Raw genomic sequence first — 16,240 nt, forward strand, 5'->3', positions numbered from 1 at the left:
TGTGTGATGTGGACAGTGTGTGTGATGTGGACAGTGTGTGTGATGGGGACAGTGTGTGTGATGTGGACAGTGTGTGTGATGGGGACAGTGTGTGTGATGGGGACAGTGTGTGTGTGATGGGGACAGTGTGTGTGTGATGGGGACAGTGTGTGTGATGGGGACAGTGTGTGTGATGGGGACAGTGTGTGTGTGATGGGGACAGTGTGTGTGATGGGGACAGTGTGTGTGTGATGGGGACAGTGTGTGTGTGATGGGGACAGTGTGTGTGATGGGGACAGTTTGTGTGTGATGGGGACAGTGTGTGTGATGGGGACAGTGTGTGTGATGGGGACAGTGTGTGTGTGATGGGGACAGTGTGTGTGTGATGGGGACAGTGTGTGTGATGGGGACAGTGTGTGTGTGATGGGGACAGTGTGTGTGTGATGGGGACAGTGTGTGTGTGTGATGGGGACAGTGTGTGTGTGTGATGGGGACAGTGTGTGTGTGATGGGGACAGTGTGTGTGATGTGGACAGTGTGTGTGATGGGGACAGTGTGTGTGATGGGGACAGTGTGTGTGATGTGGACAGTGTGTGTGATGTGGACAGTGTGTGTGATGTGGACAGTGTGTGTGATGGGGACAGTGTGTGTGATGGGGACAGTGTGTGTGATGGGGACAGTGTGTGTGATGGGGACAGTGTGTGTGATGTGGAGAGTGTGTGTGATGTGGACAGTGTGTGTGATGGGGACAGTGTGTGTGATGGGGACAGTGTGTGTGTGATGGGGACAGTGTGTGTGTGATGGGGACAGTGTGTGTGATGGGGACAGTGTGTGTGATGTGGACAGTGTGTGTGATGGGGACAGTGTGTGTGATGGGGACAGTGTGTGTGTGATGGGGACAGTGTGTGTGTGATGGGGACAGTGTGTGTGATGGGGACAGTGTGTGTGATGGGGACAGTGTGTGTGTGATGGGGACAGTGTGTGTGTGATGGGGACAGTGTGTGTGATGTGGACAGTGTGTGTGATGTGGACAGTGTGTGTGATGGGGACAGTGTGTGTGATGGGGACAGTGTGTGTGTGATGGGGACAGTGTGTGTGTGATGGGGACAGTGTGTGTGATGGGGACAGTGTGTGTGTGATGGGGACAGTGTGTGTGATGGGGACAGTGTGTGTGTGATGGGGACAGTGTGTGTGATGGGGACAGTGTGTGTGTGATGGGGACAGTGTGTGTGTGATGGGGACAGTGTGTGTGATGGGGACAGTTTGTGTGTGATGGGGACAGTGTGTGTGATTGGGACAGTGTGTGTGTGATGGGGACAGTGTGTGTGTGATGGGGACAGTGTGTGTGTGATGGGGACAGTGTGTGTGATGGGGACAGTGTGTGTGTGTGATGGGGACAGTGTGTGTGTGATGGGGACAGTGTGTGTGTGATGGGGACAGTGTGTGTGATGGGGACAGTGTGTGTGTGTGATGGGGACAGTGTGTGTGTGATGGGGACAGTGTGTGTGATGGGGACAGTGTGTGTGATGGGGACAGTGTGTGAGAGGGGGACAGTGTGTGAGAGGGGGACAGTGTGTGTGATGGGGACAGTGTGTGTGGGGGGGACAGTGTGTGAGAGGGGGACAGTGTGTGTGAGGGGGACAGTGTGTGTGTGTGATGGGGACAGTGTGTGTGTGATGGAGACAGTGTGTGTGATGGGGACAGTATGTGAGAGGGGGACAGTGTGTGAGAGGGGGACAGTGTGTGAGAGGGGGACAGTGTGTGTGAGGGGGACAGTGTGTGAGAGGGGGACAGTGTGTGTGAGGGGGACAGTCTGTGTGAGGGGGACAGTGTGTGTGAGTGGGACAGTGTGTGAGATGGGGACAGTGTGTGTGATGGGGACAGTGTGTGTGAGGGGGACAGTGTGTGTGGGGGGGACAGTGTGTGTGGGGGGGACAGTGTGTGTGATGGGGACAGTGTGTGTGAGGGGGACATTGTGTGAGAGGGGGACAGTGTGTGTGAGGGGGACAGTGTGTGTGGGGGGGACAGTGTGTGTGAGGGGGACAGTGTGTGTGAGGGGACAGTGTGTGTGAGGGGGACAGTGTGTGTGAGGGGGGACAGTGTGTGTGAGGGGGACAGTGTGTGTGGGGGGGACAGTGTGTGTGAGGGGGACAGTGTGTGTGAGGGGGGACAGTGTGTGTGAGGGGGACAGTGTGTGAGGGGGGGACAGTGTGTGTGAGGGGGGTCTCACCCGGTGAAGTCAGCAGAGTACATGCCGTAATCGAAGACGTAGACGCGGCTGATCTGACACAGACTCAGGTAGCTGAGCGCCACCAGCAGGCAGGACCTGGACACCACAGGGGGTCAAGGGTAAAGAGACAAGTCTGTCTCACCATGAGCTCAGCAGCTAGGAGACATGTGACTGAGGGACTGAAGCCTCCTCCAGCAGGCAGGACCTGGACACCACAGGGGGTCAAGGGTAAAGAGACAAGTCTCTCTCACCATGAGCTCAGCAGCTAGGAGACATGTGACTGAGGGACTGAAGCCTCCTCCAGCAGGCAGGACCTGGACACCACAGGGGGTCAAGGGTAAAGAGACAAGTCTCTCTCACCATGAGCTCAGCAGCTAGGAGACATGTGACTGAGGGACTGAAGCCTCCTCCAGCAGGCAGGACCTGGACACCACAGGGGGTCAAGGGTAAAGAGACAAGTCTCTCTCACCATGAGCTCAGCAGCTAGGAGACATGTGACTGAGGGACTGAAGCCTCCTCCAGCAGGCAGGACCTGGACACCACAGGGGGTCAAGGGTAAAGAGACAAGTCTGTCTCACCATGAGCTCAGCAGCTAGGAGACATGTGACTGAGGGACTGAAGCCTCCTCCAGCAGGCAGGACCTGGACACCACAGGGGGTCAAGGGTAAAGAGACAAGTCTGTCTCACCATGAGCTCAGCAGCTAGGAGACATGTGACTGAGGGACTGAAGCCTCCTCCAGCAGAGCAACATGGACACAGGACATCAAACAGTGCAACAGAGTGAGGTGTGAAAGTAAATAGAACGAGAATAGAAATAGAATAGAAATAGAAATAGAATAGAAATAGAAATAGAAATAGAATAGAAATAGAATAGAAATAGAAATAGAATAGAAATAGAATAGAAATAGAATAGAAATAGAAATAGAATAGACATAGAAATAGAATAGAAATAGAAATAGAATAGACATAGAATAGAAATAGAATAGTAATAGAAATAGAAATAGAATAGAAATAGAATAGAAATAGAATAGAAATAGAAATAGAATAGAAATAGAATATAAATAGAGAATATAAATAGAATATAAATAGAATAGAAATAGAAATAGAATAGAAATAGAATAGAAATAGAAATAGAATAGAAATAGAATAGAAATAGAAATAGAATAGACATAGAATAGAAATAGAATAGAAATAGAAATAGAAATAGAATAGAAATAGAATAGAAATAGAAATAGAATATAAATAGAATAGAAATAGAATAGAAATAGAATAGAAATAGAAATAGAAATAGAATAGAAATAGAATAGAAATAGAAATAGAATAGAAATAGAATAGAAATAGAATAGAAATAGAAATAGAATAGACATAGAAATAGAATAGAAATAGAAATAGAATAGACATAGAATAGAAATAGAATAGAAATAGAAATAGAAATAGAATAGAAATAGAAATAGAATAGAAATAGAATAGAAATAGAATAGAAATAGAATAGAAATAGAAATAGAAATAGAATAGAAATAGAAATAGAATAGACATAGAATAGAAATAGAATAGAAATAGAAATAGAAATAGAATAGAAATAGAATAGAAATAGAAATAGAATAGAAATAGAATAGAAATAGAATAGAAATAGAATAGAAATAGAAATAGAAATAGAATAGAAATAGAATAGGAATAGAAATAGAATAGAAATAGAATAGAAATAGAAATAGAATAGACATAGAAATAGAATAGAAATAGAAATAGAATAGACATAGAATAGAAATAGAATAGTAATAGAAATAGAAATAGAATAGAAATAGAATAGAAATAGAATAGAAATAGAAATAGAATATAAATAGAATATAAATAGAGAATAGAAATAGAATAGAAATAGAATAGAAATAGAAATAGAATAGAAATAGAATAGAAATAGAAATAGAATAGACATAGAATAGAAATAGAATAGAAATAGAAATAGAAATAGAATAGAAATAGAATAGAAATAGAAATAGAATATAAATAGAATAGAAATAGAAATAGAATAGAAATAGAATAGACATAGAATAGAAATAGAATAGAAATAGAAATAAAATAGAAATAGAGAATAGAAATAGAATAGAAATAGAATAGAAATAGAAATAGAATAGAAATAGAATAGAAATAGAAATAGAATAGAAATAGAATAGAAATAGAATAGAAATAGAAATAGAATAGAAATAGAATAGAAATAGAAATAGAATAGAAATAGAATAGAAATAGAATAGAAATAGAATAGAAATAGAAATAGAATAGACATAGAATAGAAATAGAATAGAAATAGAATAGAAATAGAATAGAAATAGAAATAGAATAGAAATAGAATAGAAATAGAATAGAAATAGAATAGAAATAGTGCCAGAAGAGTCTGAGATATAGAGACATAGTTAGCAGCCAGATGAATGTTCTGGATGTTCTTCAGAGTTCAGGTGTTTAGCAGTCTGATGCCCTGAGGGAGGGACCTGTCCCTGAGTCTGGGGTTTTCATAAAACATGTCAGGTATACCGGCGCCTTTCAAAGCTTCCTCACAGGATATTTGTCTGAATACTATTTGAGTTTAAACTATAAATGTTTAATCTGTTTATACATGTTGTACTCGTACCACGAGTCAGGTAACAGGTGGGAGGAGCTTACCACGAGTCAGGTAACAGGTGGGAGGAGCTTACAACGAGTCAGGTAACAGGTGGGAGGAGCTTACCACAAGTCAGGTAACAGGTGGGAGGAGCTTACCACAAGTCAGGTAACAGGCGGGAGGAGCTTACCACAAGTCAGGTAACAGGCGGGAGGAGCTTACCACGAGTCAGGTAACAAGTGGGAGGCGTTTACCACGAGTCAGGTAACAGGTGGGAGGAGCTTACCACGAGTCAGGTAACAGGTGGGAGGCGTTTACCACGAGTCAGGTAACAGGTGGGAGGAGCTTACCACGAGTCAGGTAACAGGTGGGAGGAGCTTACCACGAGTCAGGTAACAGGTGGGAGGCGTTTACCACGAGTCAGGTAACAGGTGGGAGGAGCTTACCACGAGTCAGGTAACAGGTGTGTGTTTGTCTCACTTGTGCATGTGCTGGGCTCCGGTCAGCAACATGATGACGTAGGTGAGTCCGCTCTGCAACAGGAAGTGAAGTGCGTACCTGCACACAAACAGGAAGTCACTCTCAGAGCAGCTAAAGAGTAGATGTGGGAATTACAACAATGCAGCAACATCATATCCTGTTTATAAGAGACACCTTTAAAGGACACCTATTCCTCTTCTCCATGTCTCTTCTACATCAACATGTGTCCCCTCTTCTCCATGTCTCTTCTTCATCAACATGTGTCCCCTCTTCTTCATGTCTCTTCTACATCAACATGTGTCCCCTCTTCTCCATGACTCTTCTACATCAACATGTGTCCCCTCTTCTTCATGTCTCTTCTACATCAACATGTGTCCCCTCTTCTTCATGTCTCTTCTACATCAACATGTGTTCCCTCTTGTCCATGTCTCTTCTACATCAACATGTGTCCCCTCTTCTCCATGTCTCTTCTACATCAACATGTGTCCCCTCTTCTTCATGTCTCTTCTACATCAACATGTGTCCCCTCTTCTTCATGTCTCTTCTACATCAACATGTGTCCCCTCTTCTTCATGTCTCTTCTACATCAACATGTGTCCCCTCTTCTCCATGTCTCTTCTTCATCAACACGTGTCCCCTCTTCTTCATGTCTCTTCTACATCAACATGTGTTCCCTCTTGTCCATGTCTCTTCTACATCAACATGTGTCCCCTCTTCTCCATGTCTCTTCTACATCAACATGTGTCCCCTCTTCTCCATGTCTCTTCTACATCAACATGTGTGCCCTCTTCTTCATGTCTCTTCTACATCAACATGTGTGCCCTCTTCTACATGTCTCTTCTACATCAACATGTGTCCTCTCTTCTTCATGTCTCTTCTACATCAACATGTGTCCCCTCTTCTTCATGTCTCTTCTACATCAACATGTGTCCCCTCTTCTCCATGTCTCTTCTACATCAACATGTGTCTCCTCTTCTACATGACTCTTCTACATCAACATGTGTCCCCTCTTCTACATGTCTCTTCTACATCAACACGTGTCCCCTCTTCTTCATGTCTCTTCTACATCAACATGTGTCTCCTCTTCTACATGACTCTTCTACATCAACATGTGTCCCCTCTTCTTCATGTCTCTTCTACATCAACATGTGTCCTCTCTTCTTCATGTCTCTTCTACATCAACATGTGTCCCCTCTTCTCCATGTCTCTTCTACATCAACATGTGTCCCCTCTTCTTCATGTCTCTTCTACATCAACATGTGTCCCCTCTTCTTCATGTCTCTTCTACATCAACATGTGTCCCCTCTTCTTCATGTCTCTTCTACATCAACATGTGTCCCCTCTTCTCCATGTCTCTTCTACATCAACATGTGTCCCCTCTTCTTCATGTCTCTTCCACATCAACATGTGTCCTCTCTTCTTCATGTCTCTTCTACATCAACATGTGTCCCCTCTTCTTCATGTCTCTTCTACATCAACATGTGTCCCCTCTTCTTCATGTCTCTTCTACATCAACATGTGTCCCCTCTTCTTCATGTCTCTTCTACATCAACATGTGTCCCCTCTTCTTCATGTCTCTCTACATCAACATGTGTCCCCTCTTCTCCATGTCTCTCTACATCAACATGTGTCCCCTCTTCTCCATGTCTCTTCTACATCAACATGTGTCCTCTCTTCTTCATGTCTCTCTACATCAACATGTGTCCCCTCTTCTCCATGTCTCTCTACATCAACATGTGTCCCCTCTTCTCCATGTCTCTTCTACATCAACATGTGTCCCCTCTGAGATTCTCTCTCTTTTTGATCCATTTCTAAAAACCTGTCTGAAAATGAGCTGATCAGATTTTTATGATGTCATAACGATGTTTTGTCTTGTGTAACCATTAGCCAATCAGCAACCAGGGTACCCCCCCCCCTTATTCTCCTCTTTGTTTAACCACAGTGTTTCCCTCACCATCCGAAGCAGAAGAAAGCGAAGTAGAGTCCCAGCCCGGTGGCCACCAGGTGTCTGGTGAAGGGCCTGGTGTTGCTGGGAGGAAGGAAGAGACGGAACCAGAAGGCCGACAGCAGCGCACACAGCTGACACGCCACGAAGTTCACCTGCCAGACACAGAGCAGAGTAACGCCTGCATCCGCTCTAAAAGAATCAGGTCTAAAGGCTCCAGACTCAGAGACAGCTTCATCCCACAGATCATGAGTCAATTCCAAAAATATTGAGGAAAACATTGCGAGATTATGCAAAAAAAAAGTTTCAGTGGAAAATTATATTTAAAAAGCCCCAAAAATGTAATATTTTTCAATGTTTAAAAAAAGATTAGTATGCCTCCAGTATAATATTGTTATTATTATGATTTGCAATAACCATTCCCGCTATCTACCACACGCCATGCTGCTTCTCCCTGAATGTGTACTTCTGTAAAACATGTATTTAAATAGCCTTCGCTTTATAGCCTGTAACGCGTCTCCTCAGAGGGACGCCGCATGAAGGAATTCTGCTTCAGGTTATTGTCTCCAAACGCGGGTCTGAATAAAGAGAGACTGCCTCTCCTCGGAGCTGAGACCCCCGGCCTCCCTTCCTCTCTCCCCGGTCCCTCCTCTCCTCTCTCCCCGCTCTGAGTGCCTCTCTCCCCGGTGCTCAGACCCCCGGCCTCCCCTCCTCTCTCCCCGCTCTGAGTGTCCCTCTCCCCGGCCTCTCCTCTCCTCTCTCCCCGCTCTGAGTGCCTCTCTCCCCGGTGCTCAGACCCCCGGCCTCCCCTCCTCTCTCCCCGGCCTCTCCCCTCCTCTCTCCCCGCTTTGAGTGTCTCTCTCCCCGGCATCTCCCCTCCTGTCTTCCCTCCTCTCTCCCCGCCCTCTCCCCTCCTCTCTCCCCGCTTTGAGAGTCCCTCTCCCCGGCCTCTCCTCTCCTCTCTCCCCGCTTTGAGTGTCCCTCCCCCCGGCCTCTCCTCCCCTCTCTCCCCACTCTGAGTGTCTCTCTCCCCGGTGCTCCGACCCCCGGCCTCCCCTCCTCTCCCCCCGGCCTCCCCTCCCCTCTCCCCCCGGTTACCTGGTCCAGAGGCAGGCTGGTGATGTCGCTGAGTGGCTGCAGGAGGCTGGACCCGGTGCAGGAGGTGAGTCTGCTCTCCTCCTCCATGGCTCTGCGGGGCTGCGGCTCCTCTGGGTCCGGCAGGAGGAGCTCACAGGCGGGAGAGGAGGCTCCGTGATCCGCCGGCAGTCCGACTGATGATGCTGCTTCCTCCTCTTCCTCCTTCTCCTCTTCCTCAGTCTATCCGACTGACGATGCTGCTTCCTCCTCTTCCTCCTTCTCTTCTTCCTCAGTCTATCCGACTGATGATGCTGCTTCCTCTTCTTCCTCCTCCTCTTCCTCCCCCTCTTCCTCCTCTTCAGTCTGTCTGTACCCCATCACATCCATCTTCTTCATATTATTCGTAGGCGAAATACAGATGCAGTAACATCATCAATCATCATCATCATCATCATCATCATCATCATCATCATCATCATCATCATCATCATCATCATCATCATCATCATCATCATCCTCCTCCTCCTCCTCCTCCTCCTCCTCACTTTTTCTCTCAGTACAGTACAGCTACTTCTTTATTGGTAACTTTCTTCCGCATGGTGTTCTTATTGTGTTCTTTTATTTTTAATAATGTGTGCATACTTTTTAATAAGTAGGTCTATTCTCCTCTGCTGTTGTAAACATGTAGTGCAGGGCTATTCAACTACACATTCAGTTGGGCCAGATTTTATAACTACAAAATTCAGCTGGGCCAGACATTCAGCGGCCTGTAAAAAGCGGGTAGTGACACATTTTAAACCAACACATATTACTGCGATGAAAAACATGCAATTTTTATTCATTGTTCATCTCACAAAGGTAGGTCAAAAAGTGCATAAAAACACAACTAATTAGCATTAATTTAACAGAATCTGAAAAAAAAGTGCACAGTTATAGCATTCCATTTGTTTGCTTTAGAATTCAAATATTCAGGTTATTTTTTTTGAACCAGGCACATCACAAAGTGCATTTACTGAATCCAATAATAGCAGTCTTAATAAATGTCCTCACATACAAAACAAACAGCTAAAGAGCTCCAAAGCAACACAAAGAGGTAGTACTGTAGCAATACTGTTTTTTCACTTTCAAGTAATAACAAAAAAATCATACGTTTTGGTCACATTTGACCCAGACACATTACAAAGTGCATTTAAATGAATACAGAAAGAACTGTCAAACCCTTCAGTGCACAAACCCATAACAAGGGATACGGGTAACTATATGAATGAATACTACACTACACGTCTACTATAGTAAACTAGGTGCTTACTATCACCTCATTTGTGATTTGTCATCGCTGACTTTCTCAATGGGAGAAGGGACATTTTTAGTTTTGAACAAGAGCAGTGATTTTTGGCTCATAGGATGTCAATGCAATCCTAAGACATTGGTGAAGAGTGCTGTCAGTCAGGGAGCAGCGAGTGCTACTTTTGATTGAGTTCATGTGTGAAAAGCTTGATTCACATGTGTATGTTGATCCAAACATACTGAGCACACAGATCGCTACTTTCTGAACGTTAGGGAACTGCTGTTTTTTGACATCACTCCAAAACTTCGCTGCCCCGTTAGTGCGCTGCATGTCAATAAGCTCCAGTGTATATTTCCTCTTGTCAATGCAGGGGAGGGGACCACTTCCTTTGCTCTGGTTGATACGTCCCCCTCTATTGCAACAGTGAAGGGGTCTCTGGCAAAGCCCATCACCTCTGTGGGCAGAGCAAGCCCATCCAATCGACCGGCAAAGTTCTCTTTCAACCTCGCAATGAAATCTGTCATCCCATCCGTGATTTGTGCCGGAGATGTGATGTGTTTGGGGAGCGTCGGAAAATGCAGTATCCGACCCGTGCTCAAGTCGGTCGCGAAAAGGTCCAGCTTGACTTGGATCTGCTCCACAAGATCAATGACCGGTTTGTCTCTGTTTACGCTTCAGAGTTGAGAGAGACATGTTTTAGAGTTGCTATCATAGGACCACCGTTACTAGCACCACTAGATGCACTTTCAAAAAACGTGCTGCGTTGTGGTTTGGTGGTTTCTATGCAACGCGGAGTGTTGCGTTCATGGTCTGTACTAGTGTAGGAATTTGGCTACGGGAGGCTGGGCCACTCGGGAGTTGGTTCTGGGCCGCATCTGGCCCGCGGGCCGCCAGTTGAATAGGCCTGATGTAGTGCATACAAGAGGTACACAGATCTTGTGCTTGAGTAAAAGTAGAAGTACTCAGGTCTTGTACTTTAGTAGTATACAGATGTTGTACTCCAGTAGAAGTAGAAGTACACAGATCCAGAGGGGGCGGTATTGCACCTTTAAGCAATAGGCCGCAGTAAACCGGAAGCAGAAGGTTTGTTTTGGTTTGTTAGCAGTTAGCAGTTAGCTGTCATCATGTCGGCCACAGAGGACGACACGGAGCTGCGGGACCTTCTGATCCAGAACCTGGAGAACAACGGTCTGCTCAACAAGCTCAAGGTCCTCCTGTTAATACAGCTCTTTATATTATATCTTTATATCCGGTCTATGTATGTGATATACCGGCTAGCAGCGCTAGGCTAATGTTAGCATCTATTCACTGCCCAGAGTCCTGCTGGGAACCCGGACATGTTGAGAAACCACGAAGTAGATTCTATTTTCAGGATAAAACATGACACATTTAACCAGAAAGAGAACACTTCTGTTCCCTCTGCGGACTGGATATCTGACTGTTGGACCATTGGATACAGAGATGAACATTACTACCTCTACTGTGGACAATTTATATTCAAATAAATAAGCAGTCTGTCCAATCCAGATGATCCAGAGTCCTCTAAATCTTCCTAATCGACCCAAAAGGCATCAGGATCAGTCCACAGAGAGAACAGATATGACCTCTTTCTGATTAAAACTGCCTTTGTTGATCCTGGAAATGTCAGAAATGGACTCAACTGTCCAAATCTGTCAAGACATGTTCTAACTATTGTCCACCAGCTGTAATGCTAATTAACTCAACTGATGCTAACTGTGTAAATGTCCCAACATCTGCAGGTTAGCATCCATTAGTCTCTATGAGCTGCAGACCCTACTCTACACGTCTATCAGAACCCTTGGGGGTCTCCACATGTCTCTATGAGCTTTAGACCCTACTCTAGACTTCTATCAGAACCCTTGGGGGTCTCAGCGTGTCTCTATGAGCTTTAGACCCCACTCTAGACTTCTATCAGAACCCTTGGGGGTCTCAGCGTGTCTCTATGAGCTTTAGACCCCACTCTAGACTTCTATCAGAACCCTTGGGGGTCTCAGCGTGTCTCTATGAGCTGCAGACCCTACTCTACACTTCTATCAGAACCCTTGGGGGTCTCAGCGTGTCTCTCTGAGCTTTAGACCCTACTCTAGACTTCTATCAGAACACTTGGGGGTCTCAGCGTGTCTCTATGAGCTGCAGACCCTACTCTACACTTCTATCAGAACCCTTGGGGGTCTCAGCGTGTCTCTCTGAGCTTTAGACCCTACTCTAGACTTCTATCAGAACACTTGGGGGTCTCAGCGTGTCTCTATGAGCTGCAGACCCTACTCTACACGTCTATCAGAACACTTGGGGGTCTCAGCGTGTCTCTATGAGCTGCAGACCCTACTCTACACTTCTATCAGAACCCTTGGGGGTCTCAGCGTGTCTCTCTGAGCTGCAGACCCCACTCTAGACTTCTATCAGAACCCTTGGGGGTCTCCACATGTCTCTCTGAGCTGCAGACCCTACTCTAGACTTCTATCAGAACCCTTGGGGGTCTCAACATGTCTCTCTGAGCTGCAGACCCCACTCTACACTTCTATCAGAACCCTTGGGGGTCTCAGCGTGTCTCTATGAGCTGCAGACCCCACTCTACACTTCTATCAGAACCCTTGGGGGTCTCAGCGTGTCTCTATGAGCTGCAGACCCCACTCTAGACTTCTATCAGAACCCTTGGGGGTCTCCACATGTCTCTCTGAGCTGCAGACCCTACTCTAGACTTCTATCAGAACCTTTGGGGGTCTCCACATGTCTCTATGAGCTGCAGACCCTACTCTAGACTTCTATCAGAACCCTTGGGGGTCTCAGCGTGTCTCTATGAGCTGCAGACCCCACTCTAGACTTCTATCAGAACACTTGGGGGTCTCAGCGTGTCTCTCTGAGCTGCAGACCCTACTCTAGACTTCTATCAGAACCCTTGGGGGTCTCAACATGTCTCTCTGAGCTGCAGACCCCACTCTAGACTTCTATCAGAACCCTTGGGGGTCTCAGCGTGTCTCTATGAGCTGCAGACCCCACTCTAGACTTCTATCAGAACCCTTGGGGGTCTCCACATGTCTCTCTGAGCTGCAGACCCTACTCTAGACTTCTATCAGAACCCTTGGGGGTCTCAGCGTGTCTCTATGAGCTGCAGACCCTACTCTAGACTTCTATCAGAACCCTTGGGGGTCTCAGCGTGTCTCTATGAGCTGCAGACCCTACTCTAGACTTCTATCAGAACCCTTGGGGGTCTCCACATGTCTCTATGAGCTGCAGACCCTACTCTAGACTTCTATCAGAACACTTTGGGTCTCAACATGTCTCTCTGAGCTGCAGACCCTACTCTAGACTTCTATCAGAACCCTTGGGGGTCTCAGCGTGTCTCTCTGAGCTGCAGACCCTACTCTATACTTCTATCAGAACCCTTGGGGCTCTCCACATGTCTCTATGAGCTGCAGACCCCACTCTACACTTCTATCAGAACCCTTGGGGGTCTCAGCGTGTCTCTATGAGCTGCAGACCCCACTCTACACTTCTATCAGAACCCTTGGGGGTCTCAGCGTGTCTCTCTGAGCTGCAGACCCTACTCTAGACTTCTATCAGAACCCTTGGGGGTCTCCACATGTCTCTCTGAGCTGCAGACACCACTCTAGACTTCTATCAGAACCCTTGGGGGTCTCAGCGTGTCTCTATGAGCTGCAGACCCCACTCTAGAGTTCTATCAGAACCCTTGGGGGTCTCCACATGTCTCTCTGAGCTGCAGACCCCACTCTAGACTTCTATCAGAACCCTTGGGGGTCTCAACATGTCTCTATGAGCTGCAGACCCCACTCTAGACTTCTATCAGAACCCTTGGGGGTCTCCACATGTCTCTCTGAGCTGCAGACCCTACTCTAGACTTCTATCAGAACCCTTGGGGGTCTCCACATGTCTCTCTGAGCTGCAGACCCTACTCTAGACTTCTATCAGAACCCTTGGGGGTCTCCACTCTCTGAGCTGCAGACCCTACTCTAGACTTCTATCAGAACCCTTGGGGGTCTCCACATGTCTCTGAGCTGCAGACCCTACTCTAGACTTCTATCAGAACCCTTGGGGGTCTCAGCGTGTCTCTATGAGCTGCAGACCCCACTCTACACTTGTATCAGAACCCTTGGGGGTCTCAGCGTGTCTCTATGAGCTGCAGACCCTACTCTAGACTTCTATCAGAACCCTTGGGGGTCTCAGCGTGTCTCTATGAGCTGCAGACCCTACTCTAGACTTCTATCAGAACCCTTGGGGGTCTCCACATGTTTCTCTGAGCTGCAGACCCTACTCTAGACTTCTATCAGAACCCTTGGGGGTCTCAGCGTGTCTCTATGAGCTGCAGACCCCACTCTACACTTCTATCAGAACCCTTGGGGGTCTCAGCGTGTCTCTATGAGCTGCAGACCCTACTCTAGACTTCTATCAGAACACTTGGGGGTCTCAGCGTGTCTCTCTGAGCTGCAGACCCTACTCTAGACTTCTATCAGAACCCTTGGGGGTCTCCACATGTCTCTGAGCTGCAGACCCTACTCTAGACTTCTATCAGAACCCTTGGGGGTCTCAGCGTGTCTCTATGAGCTGCAGACCCTACTCTACACTTGTATCAGAACCCTTGGGGGTCTCAGCGTGTCTCTATGAGCTGCAGACCCTACTCTAGACTTCTATCAGAACCCTTGGGGGTCTCAGCGTGTCTCTATGAGCTGCAGACCCCACTCTACACTTGTATCAGAACCCTTGGGGGTCTCAGCGTGTCTCTATGAGCTGCAGACCCCACTCTACACTTCTATCAGAACCCTTGGGGGTCTCAGCGTGTCTCTATGAGCTGCAGACCCTACTCTAGACTTCTATCAGAACACTTGGGGGTCTCAGCGTGTCTCTATGAGCTGCAGACCCTACTCTAGACTTCTATCAGAACACTTGGGGGTCTCAGCGTGTCTCTATGAGCTGCAGACCCCACTCTAGACTTCTATCAGAAAACTTGGGGGTCTCAGCGTGTCTCTCTGAGCTGCAGACCCCACTCTACACTTCTATCAGAACCCTTGGGGGTCTCCACATGTCTCTCTGAGCTGCAGACCCCACTCTAGACTTCTATCAGAACCCTTGGGGGTCTCAGCGTGTCTCTATGAGCTGCAGACCCTACTCTAGACTTCTATCAGAACCCTTGGGGGTCTCAGCGTGTCTCTATGAGCTGCAGACCCTACTCTAGACTTCTATCAGAACACTTGGGGGTCTCAGCGTGTCTCTATGAGCTGCAGACCCTACTCTAGACTTCTATCAGAACCCTTGGGGGTCTCAGCGTGTCTCTATGAGCTGCAGACCCTACTCTAGACTTCTATCAGAACCCTTGGGGGTCTCCACATGTCTCTATGAGCTGCAGACCCTACTCTACACTTTTATCAGAACCCTTGGGGGTCTCCACATGTCTCTCTGAGCTGCAGACCCTACTCTAGACTTCTATCAGAACCCTTGGGGGTCTCAGCGTGTCTCTATGAGCTGCAGACCCTACTCTAGACTTCTATCAGAACCCTTGGGGGTCTCAGCGTGTCTCTCTGAGCTGCAGACCCCACTCTACACTTCTATCAGAACACTTGGGGGTCTCAGCGTGTCTCTATGAGCTGCAGACCCTTCTCTAGACTTTTATCAGAACCCTTGGGGGTCTCCACATGTCTCTATGAGCTGGAGACCCCACTCTACACTTTTATCAGAACCCTTGGGGGTCTCCACATGTCTCTCTGAGCTGCAGACCCTACTCTAGACTTCTATCAGAACCCTTGGGGGTCTCAGCGTGTCTCTATGAGCTGCAGACCCTACTCTAGACTTCTATCAGAACCCTTGGGGGTCTCAGCGTGTCTCTCTGAGCTGCAGACCCCACTCTACACTTCTATCAGAACCCTTGGGGGTCTCAGCGTGTCTCTATGAGCTGCAGACCCCACTCTACACTTCTATCAGAACCCTTGGGGGTCTCAGCGTGTCTCTCTGAGCTGCAGACCCCACTCTACACTTCTATCAGAACCCTTGGGGGTCTCAGCGTGTCTCTATGAGCTGCAGACCCTACTCTACACTTTTATCAGAACCCTTGGGGGTCTCCACATGTCTCTCTGAGCTGCAGACCCTACTCTAGACTTCTATCAGAACCCTTGGGGGTCTCCACATGTCTCTGAGCTGCAGACCCTACTCTAGACTTCTATCAGAACCCTTGGGGGTCTCAGCGTGTCTCTATGAGCTGCAGACCCTACTCTAGACTTCTATCAGAACCCTTGGGGGTCTCAGCGTGTCTCTATGAGCTGCAGACCCTACTCTACACTTGTATCAGAACCCTTGGGGGTCTCAGCGTGTCTCTATGAGCTGCAGACCCTACTCTAGACTTCTATCAGAACCCTTGGGGGTCTCAGCGTGTCTCTATGAGCTGCAGACCCTACTCTAGACTTCTATCAGAACCCTTGGGGGTCTCCACATGTTTCTCTGAGCTGCAGACCCTACTCTAGACTTCTATCAGAACCCTTGGGGGTCTCAGCGTGTCTCTATGAGCTGCAGACCCTACTCTAGACTTCTATCAGAACCCTTGGGGGTCTCCACATGTCTCTATGAGCTGCAGACCCTACTCTAGACTTCTATCAGAACCCTTGGGGGTCTCCACATGTTTCTCTGA

At 47.4% G+C, this 16,240-nt stretch overlaps 2 protein-coding genes across 3 annotated transcripts in view; one reads left to right on the forward strand and one right to left on the reverse strand.

Annotated features, from left to right (window-relative positions):
* mboat2b (membrane bound O-acyltransferase domain containing 2b) overlaps positions 1 to 8,515 on the reverse strand; it is a gene marked incomplete at its 3' end in the record, with an annotated part of 20,605 nt that extends 12,090 nt beyond the window's left edge. Inside the window, exons 1-4 of the mRNA XM_079645359.1 lie at positions 8,322 to 8,515; positions 7,233 to 7,378; positions 5,279 to 5,356; positions 2,209 to 2,304 (exon numbers count right to left, since the gene is read on the reverse strand). Coding sequence (XP_079501485.1) covers positions 2,209 to 2,304; positions 5,279 to 5,356; positions 7,233 to 7,378; positions 8,322 to 8,408 — 407 coding nt within the window. The 5' untranslated portion in view covers positions 8,409 to 8,515. The remainder of the gene's footprint in view (positions 1 to 2,208; positions 2,305 to 5,278; positions 5,357 to 7,232; positions 7,379 to 8,321) is intronic.
* A 1,754-nt stretch (positions 8,516 to 10,269) lies between these two features.
* cep43 (centrosomal protein 43) overlaps positions 10,270 to 16,240 on the forward strand; it is a 49,366-nt gene continuing 43,395 nt past the window's right edge. The window contains exon 1 of one of the 2 annotated variants that reach the window (XM_079644345.1): positions 10,270 to 10,796. In XM_079644345.1, coding sequence (XP_079500471.1) covers positions 10,713 to 10,796 — 84 coding nt within the window. In that variant the 5' untranslated portion in view covers positions 10,270 to 10,712. The remainder of the gene's footprint in view (positions 10,797 to 16,240) is intronic. The other variant, XM_079644344.1, reaches the window with a different exon arrangement.

This window comes from Notothenia rossii (assembly GCF_949606895.1).
Source record: "Notothenia rossii genome assembly, chromosome: 8".
In the NCBI taxonomy this organism is placed as follows: domain Eukaryota; kingdom Metazoa; phylum Chordata; class Actinopteri; order Perciformes; family Nototheniidae; genus Notothenia; species Notothenia rossii.